Raw genomic sequence first — 23894 nt, forward strand, 5'->3', positions numbered from 1 at the left:
GGAATATCCATGGGCCGAACAGGTGATATTTTATTCGTATTTAACAAAAAATGGAAACGAAGAGTAGTAGAAATAACTAGTATCTCGGATAGAGAAGCTAGCCTAACCTTATAACTATCAAAGAGATACAATATACAAATATACGCCCCAACGATTACTTACACTGACGAAGAAAGAGAGTACGGCTTAACTCAGACGTACCACTTTCCGACTACATTAGAACCACAAAAAAGTGGTTGTGTGTTGAGAGTATACAATTTGTATGAAATATCGTGGTAGCACTCAGACGGACGACAGACTGTGGTCGGTATCAACAACTGTCGTCGTCGGTGGGTGATACCGTCCACAAAACTATCGCCGATGCTGCCCGTCCTGCGCTCACATGGGCAATTCACCGACCACAAGCCGACCAGAGGCATGGTAAAATGAATACAGATGTACCATGGACCAGAGGCACGGCATCTCTACCAGCACAGCGACTCCCTAGCCAAAGCGTCATTCACGGGGTGATTGTTAAATATTTGTATTTTTTTATTAAGACATGGCTGGCACAGAAGATAGGTTTGATACGGAAGCCTTTATTTAAGAAATTCATAATCTGCCGTGTATTTGGGACTATACCAGTGCTGTTTATAGCAACCGGATAGAGAGAACAAAGGCATGGGAAAATATTTGTATGAAATTCTGTGAAAACTTCAATGAAAAGGACAAAAAAGAAAAGAATAAGTGTGGTAAGTACAGTTTATTAAAATGTAATTATGTAGTATTTAGTTTGAAGCATTCTCAAAATATATTATATACTTTTATATTGCCATGGTAATTCGCCCTCAGGGCTTACAAAATAATCAGCGTACTTATCTCTTATCGAATTTATTGTCCATTGTTCCATTGATAAAGTATCTTCATACTCATAACCCTCTCGATTGCGTACTATATTATGTAATATTGTACATGTCTTCATAATTTCTACCGCAAAGTCGATTGATACATTTAATGGTCTATGCAAAATTCGCCACTTAATATTCCAAAAGAGCTTTTCACATTTCTTCGAGCCCGCGATAATCTGTAGTTGAAATGCGTTTTTTAATCGATACTTGTTTTCCAACGTATGGTCCTAATAAATCTTTATTTAACCCAAAGGCTTCATCTCCAATAAACGTATACGGCAAAGGACTACCTTAAGTGCTAATTGGTTCTGCTTTTGGTAAATCTAATGCATTACTTTCCATTAATTTGTACAAGCTACTGTCTTTCCAAATAGTAGAATCCGCTGTTTTCCCATAAGCTCCAACATCAACATATACGAATAAATAATTCGCGTCACAAACAGCAAATAAAACAATAGAAAAGAAGTGCGTAAAATTAAAATATAAAGAACCACTATTTCGTGGATGTATGATCCGTATATGTTTCCCATCTACGGCTCCTACACAGTTTGGGAAATTGGTTTTATTTTTGAATTTGTTGGCTATATCTCGCGACAATTCTGTATTAGGTTTTGGTAAATAAATAGGTTGCAATTTAGTCCATATCTGGCGACACACGTCCCTGAGTATTTCACTGGCAGTTGTTGGACCACATCTAAACGTATAGTGTATTTCCTTAAATGAACATCCAGTTGCTAAGTATCTGTAACAAATAAAAAAATATATTTTCTTTTTGTTACAGCTGTACAACTGCAACGGAAGTGGCGAACTTTTGTCGAGTGTTACAATAGAGAAGTAAAAGCAAACAACACACAAAAGAGTGGATCTGGGACATCTTAACGAAGAAAATATTTGTATTTCGACAGTTTAAATTTTTAAAACCCATAGCTGAGAGGAGGGTTACAGAAAGTTCCATTCAAAACCCTACCCCTACAAAAAGTGAAAAACAAAATAAAAATAATCAACGAGAGAAATATATTCAGAAGAATAATATAAAAAATACAAACCTAGATACAGATCTAATAAACAAATTGTCAAGCCGTCTATCCGATAGGATAAGTGACGAATCAAAGCCAGCTTATTACAATAATAGTGATATGCACTTTTTGATGTCGTTACATGACCGCTTTAAAGCGATAGACAGCCGTGTTAAAATGGATGCTCAAACAGAAATTTTAAATGTTATTAAAAAATACTCTTTTTCTGAACCCATGAAGACCTACAATGTGAGAGATAGAGGTTCGATGGTTACCACGGGTATGGTTACAATACGACTAATACATATCAAGAGAGATCACAGCTGTTTCCCGAAGACCGCTATTTTATCCGAACTGACCGACCTGAGATCCGGCATTTCGAGATCCGATCGCCAAGAGTTCAACCGGAATTTTCACAAGGAAATAGTCTTCAAGCATCACTATCTCCAACAGAACCGGAGCTTTTGCCACATGAGATTCCGGGACAAGCTTTGTCGTCAAGTCAACCGCAGTTTTCACCACTTTCCCAGGAGTCGCTTTTATCTCAAATTTTTGATTGACGTCATGTTTATTGGGTAAATATTTTAATAAACATTTAATAATAAAATGGTTTTACTGACCTTGGAGCGATTGCGAGGCGTTCGTCAGAAGGAATACTTGTCCTCATGGATGTATCTACTCGTTTCAAATTATCCTTAACTCTGTTAACAAATAATCGAAAGTACTTTTGCTCATTCAAAAATAATTAAAAAATTTGTCATCATACAGTCTTTAATGATGATAAAGTTGTTGAAACTGACTTTCCTCTTTATTTTCGATAATATAATGAACTTAATACAATCTATTACGACGACGCCGTCTTTTTTGGCGCAGTAAAAGCCACAACAATGCTTTTTCTTCAAAATCCATCGCTGTACTGTGTGATTTGTGTGGTTCATTTGTGGTTCATCCAACCACAGCACGTCCACAAAATTGTTGACGGATAGTGGTCGTTTTAATCGACAAGGCAACCACCGTACGAACACTGTTTTGTTGGTGGAAAGTGGTACGTCTGAGTTAAGCCTAAATCTACAGTAACATAACTTAAGCAGTAAATAACAATAAAAGTCATTTAAAGTATTTATTTGGTGACTTTAATGCCAAAGTAGTGAAGAAAAAAGACAAGAAACAAGTCATGGGAAAGTATGAAGTTGGTGTGATAAATAGAATGGGAGAAAAACTGGTTCAGTTTGCACACCACCAAATCATGCATATTACAAATACATTCTTTAAGAAAAAATCGAACAGAACAAGAACTTGGCTATCACCAAATGGAACCACTAAAAACAAAATTTACTTCATTCTAACCTACAAGATTGCTACAATAAAAGGTGTCACTGTAATTAATAAATTTTAAACAGGGAGCAACCATAGACTAATTAGAGCAAACATTGTTGTAAGTCTGAAACTTGAAAGAATACAATTAATCACAAGACCAACAGAAACGAGTATAAATATTAACGATCTAAAAGAAAGCTTAGATCACTAACAAAGGAAAACTGATAAGATTTGCCGATTATTAGCAATCGATCCGATTGCTAATAATCCTGCAGAATTACAAAAAATAAACGTCCTCAATATGCGAGATAAGAGATAAATAAGATAAGATTTAAGCGAGCTAAGAGGTAAACTAATAAGCGACCTCAATGCAGCTAGGAATGAAGTAGGCCTAAAAATGAAATTGATAGAAATACAAACCATGCACACCACGCTAGTGGATGTGTAGGATGTAATAATAACAACACTGCACTAGAGGTGGTAGACGAGTCTGTATCTGGGAAAATGAATACATGAATATGACTCCTTACTCCCAGAAACCAGCAGAAGAATGAAACAGGCTTGGGCATCTTTTGGTAAAAATACAGTTATATTCAAATCCAGGACGCCACTCCATCCGAAGAAAAACGCATTAAATCAGTTTATACTGCCAATCATCACATACTTGATTTAACAGAACAACCGTAATCTTATTCAGAGCAGAGGCAAATCAAGTAAGGTAAGGTAAGCATACAAACATAGGATTAAAGTAGGTTTTATATCCTTTAATCAATAAAATTGAAACATATAAAAAAAACATAAATTTCAAATTTGTTTTTATGTACTTTTATTTTCTATCATACAAATAAATTACTATTTTGTAAAATGTAAAACAACATATTAAATGTAACAACATTAAAATGATTAAATATAACAACAGGAAAATAAAACATTGGAGGTTATTTGACTGATACAACGATTTTAGTTTATATATGTTACAACAAATATATAGTGTTTCATTTCAATTAACCAACAGTAGATTTTAGACAACTTTTACATTGTGTACATTAGTCGTCTCGTTATCTGTGGTATCGTTATCCCCGGTATGTCACAGCCGTGTTAAAAAATTGAATGTTTTCTTTGTTCTATTTCACATTACCAAATAGTCTCACGTTTAAGAATAGTCGGAATATTCTAATCTACAATCTAATAATGCAGTAACTCAATTGCTGTTTCTACTGTGCACAGAGAGGATAGTATTGATGAAGATAGTGTGATAAAAAAAAACCGGAAATAGATATTCCTTATAATTCCACAATTAATTCTACATAATCTACAGTGAAGTAGCAAAAGAAAACAGGGCCAAAGAAGGTGTAGCCTTACTAATATACCAAAGGTACCAAAATCACATTAAAGAGTGTCAATACATATCAGAAAGTACTGTAACAGCAAAGATAAGAATGGAGAAGGAATACCTGAACATCATCAGAGTATAAGGCCAAAAAATAACAATCCTTAAAAAACAAGGGAAACGTTTTATGACCAATTACAACAAGTAGTAGATCAAGTGAGAGGGAAGATGATAATGTTGGGGGATTTTAACACTCGAATATTCAATCAAATACTACCCGGAATTAAGAAAAACATAACGATGATGTTAAAAACAAAAATGGAGAACTGATGATAAACTTCTGCTTGAATAACGAACTTGCCTCAACTCATCAGATGTAACATCCATAGCCTAGTATGATGTAAAATTAAAATCATCCTGAAATACTTTACACCCAAGAGAGCGGCGCTAACACAAACAAAAATCAATGTAGAAGGAATAAATACAGAAAACACTTCACAGAATACTTATACAGAAAAAGAATTTCAGAGAAGATCACTGGGAATGAAATATTAGAAAACAATAACATCGAGGAAAGCTGGGAAAACTCAGAAGAAACATAATTAACGCAGCAAAAGAATCACTTGGAGAGACGAAAATAACGAATAATAACATATCAAAACAGAAAACACCATGGTTTAGAGAGGAAGTGAGCACATAATGTGAAGAAAAGAAGAATACTTTTTACAATACAGAACTCAACAAACAAAACATTCATATAACCACTATAAATGAATCAGAAGTAAAACGAATACTTTAGTTAGACAAATAAAAAGGGAACACTGGCAGAGCTTCTCACGAACTAATAAAAACAAAACACGTTTAAAAGGAAAAATGGGTAGAAACCACCAACAGCTGAGGTGACGACAAACGAAGAAATAAATATTGAGGAAGAAAAGATAAAGGAAGCGTTAAGGAAATTAAAAATTGAAAATCACCAGGAGCGGAGAAAATACCGAACGAACTTCTAAAGTACGGAGGACAAGAACTGACCAAACAAATTTTTAAAAGTAATTCAAAAAATAATAGAACAAAACAGAATTCCCCAAGAATGGAGATCAAGCATCCTTATACCTCTCTTCAAAAAGGGAGACAAATCGGACCAAGAAATTTACAGAGGAATGAATTTATTAAACACAACACTAAAATCAACAATCAAAGTGATAACAAATAAACTGAATAAAATTTTAACACTAGCAGAAGAACAACAAAGTTTTAGGTCGGGATAATCATGCACCGACACTATATTTATAATGAGGCAAGTGCACGAGAATTCATTAGAATACAACAAACCGGCGTATCTAAGTTTCGTAGACCATAAGAAGACATTTGATCTGGTCAAATTAAAGGACGCTATCCACTTATTGCACGCAAGATAAATACCTTCAGGAATAATCAAAACGACCGAAAATATCTACCAAAACAACACAATAAAAGTAAAAGTAACAGAAGAACTAACCGATCCTATTGAAGCTGGAAATGGGATAACACAGAGAGATTCCTTGAGTCCTCTATTGTTCAACCTGTTTATGGATGAAATAATAAAAAAAATAAGAACTAAAAAAGGAGAAAAAATGGGAGAAAAACAACTTAAAATAATCTGCTATGCAGACGACGCAATACCATTATCTCTAAATGAAGTCGATTTACAACATATGCTGCACAAATTTAATATAACCGCCAGAAAATGTAACATGTTAATTACCCCAAAAAAGACAAAATGCATGGTTACAACAACAAATTTACTAAGATGTAAATTTGAGTTGGAAGGTCAGATAATAGAACAAGTGATGGAGTTTAAATATCTAGGCATCATATTATCTAGCTACAGAAAGATAGAAACTGAAGTATAATATCAAGAGAATAGAACAGTGAATAGAATCAAGTAAATGTAGCAAACAGACTGCCTGAATGAAACAATATGAAGAAATAAAAATATCGGGAAAGAAATGAATGCCAGAATTTACAAAACAGTCCTCAGGCCAATAATGACATACGCAGCAGAAACACGATCTGCCACAGAGAGGACAAAAATGATGTTAGAAACAGCAGAGGTGAAATCACTTGATAAAAAATTGATGGTAAGACACTATATAAAAGAGCTAGAAGTACAGATATACGACGTAGATGCTAGGTAAAGAACATCAAGAGCTGGGTAAGACATAGAAGAGTAGAATGGAACGATCATATAAGCCGAATGACAACAAATAAAATAGTAAAGACGGAGAGAGACGGTTCCCCAATAGGAAGATGACCAGTAGGAAGACCACGAAAACGATGGAACGACAACTTACTGGAGTGACATTAAAAAACAGACCGAGTCATGCCCACATAAAAAGAAGAAGTAAAAGAGGATTTCCACAAAAAGTGGAGTAATGTTTTAGATAGAATGATCACATCATATCTAATGTTTCCAAAAATACGAAAAGTTGGCCGATGGTGGTATTTTATAATATCTTTAATCTCTCAGCAAATAACGCATTTGTAATCTACAAAAACAACAGCTCAGATGGAGAACTTTTAAAAACGCGAAGACAATTTCAAGAAACCTAGGTATAGAATAACTGGTACAACAGAGTATACGACGGAGAGCAGTTGACAAACATTCGTCAAAAGCTGTGCGTGCTTTAGCCTTAAGACTCTTAGGCATTGAGGTTGAAGTTGTACCAGAGTCCCATCATGCTAAGAGAGGAAATTGCAAAAGACGAGAAACTCTCTTTTTTGCAAAATTTGCAAATCGTGGACATGTTGATGCAAAATTAGCACTAAAAGGTATGCTGGTGCTTGGGGATGGTATTTTATTTTCGTCCTTACAGACCAAACTCGACCGAAAGTGTTTCAGAATAGGAATCCGATGAACGGATAGTTAACCGCGATTATATGAAGCCACTTTATTGTGGGGAATGTATTATTTATGGAAATTGGGGCACTTACTTTGTATATTTATCTAGCATTTGCTGACAAGTTCTACCTGTTCTTGTGTTACGATTTTAGACGACTTTTTAATATAATATACAATGGCAACTAAAATAGATATACAAACAAATATAAACAGAAAGGTATTAATTGAAAGAAGGACCATAATTTTTTCATATTCATTTCCTTCTCTGTCAATAATTCTATCTTCTTTATTATCAGTTAATTTTGATGGGATAGTCTCTTTCAAGCTATTTAAGTAACTACTTAAATTTACTTCATTCATATATTCGACCGAATCTTTCTCATCATTATTCATATTTTCTCTAACTAAGTATTGCCTCAATAGATTTGTTAGATCATTAATATCTTTGGAGTTTTCCTCTAACTTTTCTTCTAATTCTGAGTTTTCTGTAGGGGAAAAAGCTTCTTGTTGTAAGTTTGCTATAGTAGATAGTTGAAAGTTATTTAGCAATTTAAAGAAATTGCTATTTTTGAAACCATTATCGAAATAATTCTGAAAAACAGTTTCGATAACCTGATTAGAAGCATTTTCATATGGCGGAAGTGATGACACAATTAGTTCAGGATTTTTACACGAAATACCATGAACACTAGAAGTATTTTTAACAGTCTTGCTTATTAACTTAACATTTCTTTTTTTAAGAACACGAAATAAATCTACTAAATTATCACAAGATAAGTTCATGGTACTCAGTGATATCTCTTTTAAAACTGGAAAGTCATCACAAAACTTTGGATCTATATTTAAGATGCCGTTGTTTTCAAGATATAGTTCAGTTAAAGTACTTAAAGAATGAAGAGACTTTGGATAACGATCTAATTCGTTATTGGAAATATCCACTATTTCAATATTTTTTAAATTATCAAAGATACCAAATTCACAAGTTTTAATGGAATTATGCGAAATGTTTAACTCTTTTAATTTATTTAGATTGCCAAAAATCTCTTGCGGTAGAATATGTATGTTGTTGTTATTTAATTTAAGTCTAATTAAGGTATTGGCATCTTTAAAATAAGTAGGATCAATTTTATCAATATTGTTAAAGCTTATATCAAATTCTATTAATCTTGTTTCATTCGTACTGCATTTTTGAGAATCAAGGCGGTCTATTTTGTTCGTACTCATTTGGACTTCGTTAAACATCAGTGGGCAAAAATCCATCGAACGCAGGGAATTGCTCTTCAATATGATCTTGCTAATGCTTATTTTGACGTCAACTTCAAATTTTGAAAGTTTGTTATAACTTAAATCCAGTGTTACCAGGTTATGTAAGCTTGGATCGAATATAGTGAAATAAAAAGCAAGTATCTTGTTGTGTGATAAATCTAAAATTTCCAAATTTGTCAAACCAGTAAAACAATGGTTAGGTAACGTGATAAGTTTGTTTTTTGATAAATCAAGAATTTTAAGGTTATGAAGTGAGTTAAAAACCCCTAAATTAATTTCTGATAGATTATTACCAGAGAGGTAGATCTCGGTTAATGTTGTTTGTCCAAAAGCACCTGGTAATATCTGCGAAATGTTTAAATCCGACAAGAATAAAAAGGAAACCTGGGGTTCATTACTAAATGCTAATGGTGGTATCACAGTCACATTGGATTGTTGAATCTTAAGAGTCCGCAGGCAACCATTACAAAAGCTCTGGTGTGATGCGTTTAGAGGCAAAGTAACGTTTTGGCAAACTGTATTAATTTCGTGAATGGAATTGGTTGTGTATTCTATTGGTTGTGAATCATATTCATCATACGAGGGTAAAATGGTGACAGTTATATTGACGTCGTCATGACAAGTTGTTCCAGCCACTTCATAGTTACTAAGATACATTCCAATAATAAGTATAGTACAGCAATAACTGAAAAATGAAAGAAATAAAATAAAATAAAATAAAATAATACAATTAAAACATAAAAGTATCAAGTGGGATATGTACAAAAAAAATAACAGCGATAATTTATAAATTTGTTTTAATTGTCATCATAAGTATAAATAAAACAAAAATGGAATACAGAAACTTTTTTTGTATTTTAGCCTTGGTTTAGAATCTTTAGCCAGGTAATTACATACAAATATTAGTATTCATTCATTCAGGATTGTACAGGAAGGACAGTTTCTACGCTCATGGGTGTTATGAAAGTACCTTTAGAAAGGAGGCCGCTATGTTTTACGTTATTTTCGGTTATCTGTGTCATGTCAATTGTGAGGGGTCAATAAATAAGTTAGTTGAAGTTAGTTGAGTCTTATTTATTATATTACTATAAATATATAACAAATTTGGTGACATAGATAGTCAGATCTACGGGCCGTGGAAGTTATGGCTTTAATTGGTAATATTGAGCAGTTTAACCTTAACAGTTCTGACATAACCTCATATATTGAGCGTATGGAAGAGCTTTTTGAGTGTAACATGGTGGAAGATAATAAAAAAGTATCGATGTTCCTCACTTTCATAGAAGGGGAACCGTATGAGGTATTAAAGGATTTGTTAGCACCAGAGTTACCACGGATGAAAACATATCAGCAATTGAAAGATGTTCTTGTTCTGCACTATAGTCCCAAACGATTAATCATTGCAGAGAGGTATAACTTTTATTTAAGCAAACAGGAGCCAAATGAACCATTAAAAGATTATGCTTAAAAGTTGAAAAACCTTTCCAAGCACTGTCAATTTGGTAACTTCTTAAATAAAGCCTTATGAGATAAGTTCGTTTGTGGGCTGAAATCAGATACAATAAGAAGAAAATTACTGACTAAAAGTAATTTAACATTCGAAAAAGCTCTTCAAGAAGCCCAAAGTATGGCGGCGGTAGAAGATCAATTAAGATTTTTGGAGTCAGATACAGACTTGTCAAAGTTGGGTGCAACAAACAGCAAAAATTTACCAAAACCAAAGGAATCATAACCAAGAAAGTTGTCCTGCGAAGAACTGGGAGTGTTACAATTGCCACAAAAGAGGCCACACCAGTCGTGCAATACAATCATAGTGAGTGTGAGGAAATTTCCTTAGAGTTAAGTTTTATTGATAATGTAGAACAAGACCATGAGAAACCATGTAAAGTCACATTAGATATAGAAGGTAAGCTTTTAAATTTTGAAGTAGATTCTGGAGCATGTAAAAGTGTTATTCATGTTAAAGATGATGAAAAAGAGTTGTCATTTTTAGAAATGTATCCTGTAAAGTATAAGTTGAAAGTTGATACTGGTCAGAATGTAGAAATCTTGGGAGAAATTAAGGTAATTGTAAGGGTTAACCTGTTTGTTACTAATACAGGCTTTCAACATCACCCAAGACGACTATACACTTGGGTATCACCAGGAAATAGATACAGAAATCAGATAGATTTTATACTGGTAAAAACCCGTTGGAGGAGCGCTGTTAAGGATGTTAACCAGTCCAGGAAAAGATTGTAATAGCGACCATAAATTTTTATCAGCTGAATTCCGCATGAAGTTAATAAACAGTCCAAAAACAGGAAATACAACAACTAAATGGCATCTAAGATATAACGATCTGTACAAAAAAGCCGCAATGTAAAAGCTATGTGACCTCAAACAATCATTAAATCCAGAAGAGTCCTCAAATAGCATATGGACAAAAACAAAATCCATATTGCATAATGCTGCGAAAAACATTAAGAGTGATAGAGAAGAAAGAAGAAAACAATGGATAACAGACTCCACGTGGACTAAAATACAGGAGAGGAAGTGCTTAAAAGCCACAGGACTGAACAGTGAAAGTGATAAAGAGGCCTATAAAGCGCTGAACGGTCAAATAAAACGACTCTGCAAAAAGGACAAGAACACACACTTGAACAAAATCTGCATGGAAATAGAAGGGACATCATAAAACCAAAACTAAGACCAGAGAAATGTTTAAAAAAATTAAGCAGATAACACGTTCCTTTACACCAAACTACCTTGCTATCAAAGATGATAACGGAACTCTACTCACTTCTAAAAAAGATATTTTACACAGATGGAAAGAATACTGTGGACGACTGATGATGGAGGAAAGCACAGACGCCCCATCACAACAAGAAGATGCCAGTTTTGTGACGGAACCTGAAGTACTCAAAAGTGAAGTTGAAGCAGCAATTATGAGGCAAAAAAGTCAGAAAGCTGTCGGTCTAGATAACATACCTATTGAAATGATTTGGGCCCTAGATGACGTTGGAGTGGATATCAAAGAGTGTGGGAGACAGGTAAATGGCCGGAGGACTGGACACAATCACTATATATTCCCATACATAAAAAGGGAGCGAAAGATTTATGTAGCAACTATCGCACAATTGCTCTAATTGCGCATTGCAATAAGATACTCTTACACATAATTCTCGAGAGGATAAAGCCCTTTTTACTACCTAACATTGCGGAGGAACAAGCAGGTTTCGTCCCCGGACGCGGTACTAGAGAACAAATTTTAAACGTACGGCAGATTGTAGAAAAATCCAGAGAATTCAACATCACCACATATTTGTGCTTCATAGATTATAGTAAAGCTTTCGATTTGGTCAACTGGAGTAAAATGTGGCAGGTTTTGTCTGAAATGGGAGTCCCCAATCATCTGATACTGCTAATTAAAAGCCTGTACAATAACAATTATGCCAGAGTTAGAATAAATGGGGAATTAACCGATAGTTTCAGGGTCACAAAGGGCGTGAGACAAGGCTGCATACCAAGCCCAATTCTATTTAACATCTATGGTGAATGGATAATGAGGAAAGCTACTGAGGACTGGAACGGTGGCATCACCATTCGCGGGAAGAAGATTTGCAACTTGAGATATACAGATGATACTACTATCCTCGCTAGTTCTGAAGCTGAATTGATTCACCTACTACAACGGATAGAAGACGTAAGCTTAACGATGGGACTTAAAATAAACAGAGATAAAACGAGAATCATGATAATTGACAGAGCTAACAACAATCAAAATCATCTGGTCATGATAAACAATATCGCTGTTGTAGATAAATTTGTGTATCTGGGCTCATTAATAACCAACAAAGGAAGCTGTACTCAAGAAATAAAGCGGCGGTCAGCAATCGCAAAAAGCGCTATGGCAAAATTAACAAAAATTTGGAAAAGCCATGAAATAACTACCGATACAAAAATGAGACTAGTAAGAAGTCTAGTTTTTCCAGTTTTTACTTATGCATTGGAATGCTGGACCCTTACTGAGAAAGACAAAAAGAACATAGATGTATTTGAGATGTACTGCTGAAGACGAATGCTGAGAATACCATGGGTGGCCCGAAGAACAAATGAATCCATACTGGACCAGCTAAACATAAAGAAAAGACTAAGAACACAAATATCAGAACAAATAATAAGCTATTTTGGACATGTGCTTCGAAGAAATGGTCTTGAAAAACTTACCATCCAGGGAAAAGTAGAAGGCAAAAGAAATAGAGGTAGATCTCCCACACGATACACGGACCATATTGTTGCTACCATTGGCGCTCCATTGTCAGAATGTGCTCGAATGGCAGAAGATAGAAAAACGTGGAGGAACATTGAGAAATTTAGCTAATAGCTTCATGATATCACGATACCTGCATCAGGTCAACGACTAAGAAGAAGAAAAAGTAAGGGTTAATAATTAGGCATTTTGCTTACCTTTGGTAGTTATAAATTGCAATCGTACATTCTTTCCCTTACTTGGACGTAACTGGTTATGTGTTATTTTACCAAATTGGGAAACAAGTTTTAATATAAACGGCATCAATATTGAAAGGTTAGATTCAATAAGCAGTGAACATCAAGGTAAAAATGATAGCAATAAACTGGAGGTTTTAGTAAAACAAGTTAAAACAAAATTTACCAAAAATTTTAGAGAAGAAGCCATGTCTTCTATTAAAGATTTTAAAGTACATATAAAGTTGAGGGATGGTGTGAAACCAATATTTCACAGAGCTTATGAAATGCCATATGCATTGAAGCCAAAAGTAGAGGAAGAGTTAGGTAGAATGGTCAGTATGGGTATTTTATCAAAGGTAAAGAGTAGTAAGTGGGCTAGTCCTATATTTATTGTACTCAAAAGGAATGTAAATGAAATTAGAATTTGTGTTTATTTTAAAAAGACGTCAAATACAGGCATAGATGGAGATCACTGTGTATTACCTTTGCCTAATGATATATATGCTAGTTTGGCAGGTAGTAAATATTTTACAGTGTTACACTTAAAAGGAGCATACCAGCAACTTGAAATAGGGGAAAAATCGAAAGATTATTTTAGTATTAACACCCACTTGGGGTTGTTTAGATATAACAGACTTACTTATAGCGTAAGCTCAGCCCCAGGTATTTTCTAAACCATAATGGACACAGCGCTGGCCAAACTTCCAAAGACTAAATGTTATTTAGATGATATTCTACTTCATGGTGCAACTGTAGATAAATGTCATTAAAATGTAATTAATGTTTTAAAAAAATTGGAGGAATACAATATAAAAATAAATGGTAGTAAATGTAAATTTTATAAATTAAGTGTAGAGTTTTTAGGTCATATTATAGATACAGGTGGTCACATCCAACGAAAGAAAAAGTCGTATGTATTAAAAATGTTGCAGCGCCAGAAAATATAACGCAGTTAAAATCATATTTAGGTCTTCTTAATTTCTATGGGAAATTTATTAGTATGTTGTCTACAAAGCTTAAACCATTATATGACCTACGCAAAGCAAACACGAAATTTGAATGGACTAAGGAAGCTGAACAAACTTTCAGCAGAGTAAAAAGTTACTAATGTAAAACGATGTATTAACTCATTATGACCCTCGCCTTCCAATTGTTATTACTTGTGACGCTAGTGGGTATGAAGTTGGAACAGTATTGAGTCACAAAAAAGATGGTGATCTAAAACCTATAATGTTTGCATCTAGTACAATATCAACAGCTGATCAACGGTATTCAAATTTGGAAAGGGAGAGTTCAGCTATAATATTTGCCTTAAAACGTTTACATAAATATATATATATGGTCGAAAGTTTGTATTGTTGACTGACCATCAACCTTAACAATCTATTTTCGGAAATAATAAAAGTATTCCAGTAGCTGCAGCATCTAGAATCACTCGATGTGCTATTATTCTATCTGCTTATGATTATGAAATACAGTATAAAAAGGGAAAGATGATTGCAAATGCTGATGGTCTATCAAGGTTTCCGATGACATCAGAAACAGAAAGCTCAAGTTCTCTTTATTCTTTTAGTTTAGTTAATAGTATTCCGTTAAATTTTGAAGATATAAATGCTACTAAGAAAGATTTGCTAAGAAGATTTGCTAGGAGTGGTACGAACAAAAATGTTAGTTAGATCTTACTGTTGGTGGCCTAAGTTAACAGATGATATTAAAAATTTTATTAGTTCTTGCAGTATTTGTCAAGAAACACAAAACTTTTCTTGTTCTAGTACATTTTTGCCTTGGCCAAATGCTCCCAATAATTTTTATAGTCAGTATAAATTTCTTTCATAAGCATAATCACACTTTTTCAATACTAGTAGACAATAAATCCAAATGGATGGATGATAAAATGATGGACAGGAGTACAAATGCTTCTGAAACAATTATTAAATTAAAATTAAGTATCTGCTGTGTTTGGGTTAACAATTGAATTGGTTTAAGATAATGGACCACCCTTTAGTTCCAGTGAATTTATACAGTTTTGTCAAGCCAATGGGATCATACCAATAAAGGCACCACCTTATCACCCACAAAGTAATGGCATTGCGGGGAGGGCAGTGCAAACGGTAAAAAAGGGATTGGATAAAACATTAAATTTTGGAAGAAGCGTTCTAATAAGAAAACAGAGCCAGTTGTTAAAATTTTTGTTTACATATAGAAATATGCCATCAACGGTTACAGGCATAAGTCCATCAGAGAACTTATTTAAAGTTAAGTCTAGAACGCGATTTGATTTAATTAAACCTAATAATAAAACTCGTATTGCAAAATTAAGTTCGTCCAATGGTATATAACTATATAATAGTAACTAAATTGATTGTATATGTAAAGAATAAATTAACCAAGTTATGGTACAGGGGTAAGATAGTACCAGTTGTAAGTGCGTAACATATTTCGTACAAATAGGGGAAAATTAAGTTTTGTACATGCTAGTGATACTGGTAAATGTAAATTTGAGGAATATACCATTACTGAACAAAAACCGATAGTTTCCAATAATGAAAAAGTTGTAAATGATTCTGGGAAAGAATCTGTTACACATGTAAACCCTAATAATGTAATGTCGAGAGAAGTATTAATATCAAATGAAGCAGCAGAGAGTCCTATTAGTAATAATAAGAATGAATTCAATAATTTTAATGAAAATACTGAAAGAATCTTTGATAAAACTGAGGTCAGACTTTCTACTACTCTAAAAACTACTGCTACTCGTTCAGGTAGAGTAATTAAAGCTCCTACCAAACTTAATTTGTAAGATTTGTTTATTTAATTATTCTTTTTTACTTTTTTAAGCAGAGAAGATTGTTATGAAAGTACGGCCAGTAAGTTTTATGTTATGTTAGGTTATCTATGTCATGTCAATTGTGAGGGGGTCAATAAATAATTTAGTTGAAGTTAGTTGAGTCTTATTATATTACTAGGAATATATAACAATGGGTTTATCAGAGCGAATTCATTATAACACACAAGACATAAACCACGGTTAGATAGGTGGGCAACAAATAGGTACACATTAAGAAAATATCTATTCAAACGATTAAATTTTTCATTTAGACGTTAAATTTAATTTTTGCAGAAATACCATAATTAATTTAAAAATATTTGTATTACCTTTACTTAATAGTAGGTACATTTAAGTTTAATGGCGTCTTTAAACCTGCGTTCAGCAATTATTGAACCGGCCACGTACTTGTATTGACATGTAAGGGACAGTTAAACAATATGTGATTTAGATCAGCTACGCTAGTTCCACACTCACATTTGTCTGATGGAAAACTCAGATTTTATGTAGATGATTCGGAAAACATCCATGATCTACTTTTAATCTTAGGATGGTCGACACTGTATTTCTAGTTAGTGCAAGAACTTTGTAAAATTGGTTTTGAACCACTGTTGATTGTAATTTAAACAAACTAGTTCCTGTAGTTTTACCAAACTGAATACAACATTTATTTCATTTAAATTTAATATGCTTTTTTACATATGCAAGGAGATCACATGTGTTAAATTCTTCTATCAATATAAAGGGTGTTTTTTTAGAGGTATAGAACTTTTAAATGAAATAAAATAGTTTTTATAAATTGACATAAAATTGACTTTATTCGAAGGATAATCTCTTGACATTATAATTTAAATATGATTTCTGGCATATAACCATCATGGCTGGCTCTGACGTAGTCTAATCTGGAAATCCAATTTTCGATCACTTTTTCCAATATTTGTCGCTGTATGTTGTCCTCCAAGTGGTCAATCGTTTTATACTTATCGGCGTAGACTAGCATCTTCGCATACCCTCACATAAAATAGTCTAGCAGTGTTAAATCGTACGATCTTGGAGGCCAATTCACGGTCCGAAACGTGAAACTATGCGGTTACCAAACGTTCCCTTCAATAAATCAATTGTGGCACGAACTGTGTGACATGTTGCGCCGTCATATTGAAACGTCATATCTCCTGTACATCATGGTTGTTCAATTGGGGAATGAAAAAGGCAGTAATCATGGCTCTATAGTGGTCACCATTGACTGTAACGTTCTAGCCAGCATCGTTTTTAAAGAAGTACGGTCCAATAATTCCACCAGACCATAAAACACCTCAAACAGTCTATTTTTCTGGATGTAATGGTTTTTCAACATACATTTGAGGATTATCTTAACTCGAAATAGGGTAGTTATGAAAATTGGAATCAACGGCAATCTCGTTTTTTACACACTCACCGAATCTACGAACCTACGCCTTGCTAGGTGATGATGTACCTTTAATTCTTGCATGAGTTGGATTTTTGTAAGCACGCAAAGCAAGATATTTCCGCATTAAATCTTCCATTAAGTGGATGGACACGTATCCAACTGCTGTGCACGATGGCAGATAGACTAATTCGGGTCTTCCTGTATGCGACGCTCTACAGCAGCAACAACTTCTTCTTTAGACACTGTATGACATGTCTGTGGATGCATATTATCATTTAGAATAAACGTGGTGAAAATACGTTTCATGTTTAATCGAATTACTTGCTCTGATGAGCTATTATGTTGACCATAAAATGGACGGAATTTTTTAAAATAAATTTGTAAAATTTATTTTTAACATTTTTAATTTAACAACACCCTTTATGTGGGGGCTTTAGTGGATTTGATTTTTAGCTATTGAATCCGCAATAACATTACCCAATAATATCCCTTAAGTGACTTTAAAGTCTTGTAATACATTTAATACTAATAATAAATCAGTGCACTTGACAATTTTTTCCCCTGGTTTACACAACACCATTCAAGGGCTTTATATATAGCCCATGCTACAGCGGAAAATATGCTGGATTTATTATTTAAAGTAAACGCTTTTTTAGTCTTCGTTTTTTGTACAAAGTAAGCATGGTTGTACATGTTACTAATTTTGACCCATCTGTATAGATTGCAATGCAATCTAAATAGTTACTTAAGATGTCTTTGAGAGTATTATGATAAAATTCAGTTTGGAATTTAAGAATTATATTGTGTGTAGATGAAACAATATGGAGAAATAAAAATATTGGGAAAGAAATGAAAGGCAGAATTTACAAAAACTGTTATCACAGAGAGGACAAAAAGGATGTTAGAAACAGCAGTGATGAAAATACTTTAAAAAATTGAAGGCAAGACATTATGGGTCAGAGCTAGAAGTACAGATATACGAAGTAGATGCAAGGTGAGAACATTCAGAACTGGGTAAGATATCGAAGAGTAATATGGAACGATCATATAAGCCGAATGATGACAAATAGAGTAGTAAAGACGGCAAGAGACAGTTCCCAAATAGGAAGACGATCAGTAGAAAGACCACGAAATCGATGAAACGACAACTTACTGTGTAGAATGTATAAATTCCTTATAACTATCAAATCTTCAATGTGTAAGATTTATTTGGTACGCCCTGGCTAGGACAAAAATTCCTTTATAGGAGTTTTTGTTTATATACAAGTGTTTTGCGACGCATGTAAGGGAAATTTTAACTGCGTAGTTAAATATTTGTCATATTACGTTTTAACCTCTACAATTTTCAAAGCCAAGCAGTGCTAAAGTTCATATTCTCCCGAAAAGCGTCATTCAAAAAAATTCCGATTGGCCAGCAGCGAGAACTGGTCGAGGGTGGTAAGAGGCTAGAGAACCGAGACAAGAGAGTCAAGTCGAGGTCAAGTTAAGTTGGAATTTAAATCTTGAAGGAACAAGATTCGGCGTGTGTAGTCTTTAAAAAGCCGGCAAATTTTTATGTGGAGAGGTGAATTTTATACTCAAATGTAATTTGGTACTTTTTTGTTAAGTTTAATTATCGATTGTTGCGTGCTGTGCCCTCCATCCGGCTCGCGGAGATAAGAATACGGCCGGGGTCAGAAAGCCCTGCCTGTCGTAAGAGGCGACTAATGGGTAGGAATAGGGAGGTGGAGAGCCGTCGTTTGAGGTGTCGGGTTGGTAGAAACGCACACGGTCGCTTCGGCGACACGGTCACCGGTCTACATTCCTAGTATCCGAGACGAGACTCTCGTGGGACCACTCTACTCCCATTCCAAAAGAGCCTGGTGAGGTTGAACGAGCTGGGCCCGTATATACCTCTCCTGACCTCGATCAGGCGTGGTGTGGGTGCCCCGGCACGTACCCACCAGGAGATCCAAGAGTGGTAGAGGAGAGATCCTCGGCGGCGACCTGTCTACGTGTGAGGTGGAAATTCCTCCGCTTGCCGAACCTGCCCGCCCGTGGTGTGGGAATAACGGGTAGGCAAGGTACTCACAACACAGGTACTTAGGGGAAGGTGGAGCCCCCGCGGGTCGTGTGTAGTAGACGTGTCGTGGTAACCCCACGGGGGGACCCACGGGACGTTTTTGGTACGCGCCCCGTGGCACCTTCACTTTGGTGTCGGACTCGTAGGGGCAGAGGTTTCACTAACGGGCGTATGTCGAGAGATAGGTAGCCCAGGGTCCTGCCAGGTTTAATACTTGGAGGGCACGCCATTTAGCAATGTGCCTTATTTGAGAGATTTGTAAGACGGCGTTTTCAACTATTTGAGAAGTCCAATGGTTTAAAGAAGAACTTGAGTGGCCGAGTTTTGAAGATTGCAGTTTCTTAATCAGAAGCCAGAATCAGTTCCAACTTCTAAACAGTTGTCTATTTTTATGTTCCATGGTAAACCAATTCCAGCTTCAGTGGGACCAAGTTGTGTGTTTACAGTGTTCCGTTTTCGATTCCAAAAATTTTCTTAAAGTAAATACAAGTTGTGTTTGTTTGCAGTTTTTTTAGATACAGTCCCAATCCCAAAAACTTTCTTAAAGGAAATACATCAGCCAGAGTGATATAAGGTAGTTTTTGTTAAAATTTTACTAAGTAAAAATAGATCTTTTTAATTAATAAAAAAATTGCTTTCATGACAAGTAAAAAAATTGTAATAAATAAAGTTTTATGGATTGCTAATTGTCATATTATTCTTCTTTTAAATGTATATACTTTTAAAATTTAATTAATAATTGAAAATTTTTGATATTTCATTTTGACATATAACAGTTGGTATTATCTTTTTCTGAGTATAGAGAGTTAGAGCAACGATTAAGACAAGAAATACCTCCAAGGCCACATAATAAGAAGTGACAAATATAACCTGCTACGATTAATAATTGAAAGGATGATAGAGGGTCGAAGAGGAGTAGGCAGAGGACCGATAGCATGCCTTCGAATTATTAGAACTTGGACGGGCATGAACACTTAACAATTACTAAAAGTAGCGCAGAATAGAGAACATTTTGATGTAATGATCGCCAACCTCCATCGCAAACCTCCATGAGTGTACCAGAAAATTAAGAAGAAAGTCAGAGACTTATGAGTTACAATTATATATAATTCATACACAACACAAAGAAAAACATATTTATATATATGTACATAACATAACATGCAATATACATAATATACAAACAAATAATACAAAAATACAGAAGATAACTAGAATTTATATCCTGATGGCACAAATTCCCCTCAGATTTTCTCAATTAAACCGTAGCTACTACCTTCAAGATCAAGGCCAAGTAAGTTAACCGTCAGTTTTACAAAACATAACCCGCGTAACAACTTGTTGGTTATGCAATTCACACAATTTTTAAAATAATTTTTTTGGAAAACGATTTCCGGAGTGAAAGTCAAAACGTCAAACACTACATACTAAAAAATGGAATTTTCATTACAATCAATTGTGGCTTAATCCTATTAAACATATTATATCTTTAAATTCATACTGATAAATTTTAAATAATGATAATTGGAGTTAATTTTTTCTGTCACGATGCACGTATTTTGTTGTCTGTTCATTTCATTATTTTCCAAACCTTATATATTAAGTTGAGGAATTTTTTATAAGTCACTATTGGTAGTTATTCGTATTCAGTGGATATTTAGCTAGGGTACTGTGAACACGTTTAAATTAGAAATCAGACTCCACATCACCGGTAAGGTAAATTTTGTGATGGTTATAAAATTTTTTATTTTTTTATTTATTTATTTTATTAAAATTTTTGTGTAAAACCTGTTATTTTTAGATGTTTTTGGTTCCTAGTACATCAAAAGAAGTTAATCCATTAGACAATAATTTTAAAAGTACTGTTTTAAGATGGTATAATGAAGAAGAATCAGATTGTCTGAAATGGAAGATGGATATAATATCCAAGAACATGAACATCGACCTTTAAGTTAAAGTGCTGATAATGAACAATCTGTTTTAAATGAAGAAAATATTGATGAAGAATTAGACCAAAAGAATGAGAATGAAATTGGAAAAAGTACTATTATAGGAAATATCGACAAAAGTGGGCAGTAAATGAACTTGTAAAGAATGTGTGAACTCCACAACATAAAATTGTCATAACCCTACCAGGATTAAAAGCTCCTCGTAATCTAGAAGATGAAGTCACTTCAGAAGGTATACAAAACCTTCTTATCTCTAAAGCTATGATAAATACTATAGTGCAGTATAAAAATATAAAGATTGCAGAAATTAGAACAAGGTTTGCTGTAGGGAAACGAACAAATTTGAAACATATGGATAGTTCTGAAATAAGAGTTTTGATGTACCTATTGATATATACCGCTATCTATAAATCTAATGATGAAGATATTGATGCCATGTTTACCGCAGATGGATTTAGTGTTTTGATAAATTGCTTGAGGTTTGATGATGAATGAAATCTATCAATGAATCATTTATTAAAACTGCTGTATTTAGGAATTCGTCTTTTTGTTGAAAGAGTCTTGTTTGAAGCATTCATTATTCTCTCTAAAATCTTTTTCATATAGTAAGTAACAGTACATACTAAAATGTATCAAGTTTTTGTGTAAACCGGCAGCTTCGGACCTATAAATGGTTTTTCATCTTTTTCATCCACAAAAATGGTTTCATCCACAACGAAAAGCTCAAAAAATGACCGGAATGCACCTTAGCGATTAGGATTTAACATGGGGAATGAGCCATAACAACGAAAATATGATTTTTTTATTTATTCTGTAAATTCACGTTTGAGAGATGACAGACGAAAAGAAGAATTGACGCAATTTTCACGTTTGAGGGATGGCACACAAAAAGAAGAAAAATTGACGCCATCTTCATGTTTGAGAGTTGACAGGTGACATTACAGTCGACAGCTGTCCACCGCCATTTTCTACTATTTACATTTTTACAAATATTTTTACACCGGAAAAGGTTCGGATGGAATTCTTTCAAATTCAGAAAAAAAATACCAAACCCAAACAATGGGTAATTCGTCTATCAAAATCTCTATTTGGCCGGAACTATGGAAAAATTAAAAGGGGAAATACCTTCCGAAGTTAGAGCAAACAAACAAAAACAAGTTGATTCTGCATTATATGATTTTTCAAAACATAAAATGCTAGTTTCATATATTCTTAAGAGAAACAAGTCTGTAATCCTAATTTCCTTTATGCATTATGTGTGTCAATGCATTTGCCTGTTTGCCATGTCTAATTGTTTCAAAAAAATGAAAATACATCCCGAATCAAATTCATGAAGGCACTAGCGAAGAGCCTGACAGAACCTTTTATGAGGAAACAATTTGAAAATCCTAGAAAAACCTAAGAATACCTGCACTCTAAGAACCAGTAAAATTTATACCCGAAGAAAAATTAGAAATTCGGAAATATTGTTATTTATGCCCATGTAAACTTTATAAATATTATTTTATTTATGTTATGATTGTAAAAAGCCTATATGTTTATCATGTAGTAAGAAAATAGCACAAAATGTGGCTTAAAATAATGGTAACGAAAATAAATTTTGTTTAAAATTAGTGTAGTTCTCCTATTGCCAGAGTATTTTTTGTTCATAATAATTTGTTTAATAAATTTGTTTATTTTATGCATAAAAATTAATGATTAGTATTCCCTTAAACCTAATATATATTCTAAACTTCGCAAAACAAAATACTTCTTTTTTAATTGATGAAATTATGGATGCTTGTTATAATACGGAGAAATTTAAGTACTATTGTAAAATAAAGGTATTTAAATAACTTTTTTTTACATAGTACTTATATACCTATGAGCGAATAAAGTTCATCCAGCTATAACTTATTTCAGTGAATTTTTTTTAATACCTAAATTCTTTCTAAAATTGTACATAGCTTATTCTGGAATCTGTCTCCGTTAATTTTTAAAAAATTTTCTATATCTCTTGAAAAATTCTGTCTTTGCGACTTACAGAATTTTATGATTAAGTCGACGATATGACAATATCATTCGAAATACATCTGTAAAATGTAATACTAGGGATAATAAGGGATATAGCTTACCTTGGAAAAAGCATATTTATTTCTTGTGTTCTTTATTATGAAGAGGATTTAACATGCCGAAATAGTCACAATATAGGTTCTACCAACACATTTGAAACACTTTGTACTTTGTGGAATGTGGAATGTCTGGGAAATAAACTGATAAGGAATATTTTAGCAGTTATCTAATATGCTGAATATACGAACCCGATCGTAGGAGCTAACGGAAGCGTTTTAGTATATTATTTATAAAGACACTGCTCACCAAAACGAATGCATAATTTAAAATTAAAATTTTAGATGTCTTTACTATATACAAAGATATACTGGCATATATATATATATATATATATATATATATATATATATATATATATATATATATATA

At 33.7% G+C, this 23894-nt stretch overlaps 1 protein-coding gene across 1 annotated transcript in view; it reads right to left on the minus strand.

Moving 5' to 3' along the window:
• Positions 1-23656, minus strand: part of LOC140446437 (uncharacterized) — a 47901-nt gene extending 24245 nt beyond the window's left edge. Inside the window, exons 1-2 of the mRNA XM_072538988.1 lie at positions 23528-23656; positions 7548-9382 (exon numbers count right to left, since the gene is read on the minus strand). Coding sequence (XP_072395089.1) covers positions 7548-9382; positions 23528-23541 — 1849 coding nt within the window. The 5' untranslated portion in view covers positions 23542-23656. The remainder of the gene's footprint in view (positions 1-7547; positions 9383-23527) is intronic.
• Between the last annotated feature and the right edge of the window lie 238 nt (positions 23657-23894).

The sequence above is a fragment of the Diabrotica undecimpunctata genome, chromosome 7, assembly GCF_040954645.1.
Source record: "Diabrotica undecimpunctata isolate CICGRU chromosome 7, icDiaUnde3, whole genome shotgun sequence".
Taxonomy (NCBI): domain Eukaryota; kingdom Metazoa; phylum Arthropoda; class Insecta; order Coleoptera; family Chrysomelidae; genus Diabrotica; species Diabrotica undecimpunctata.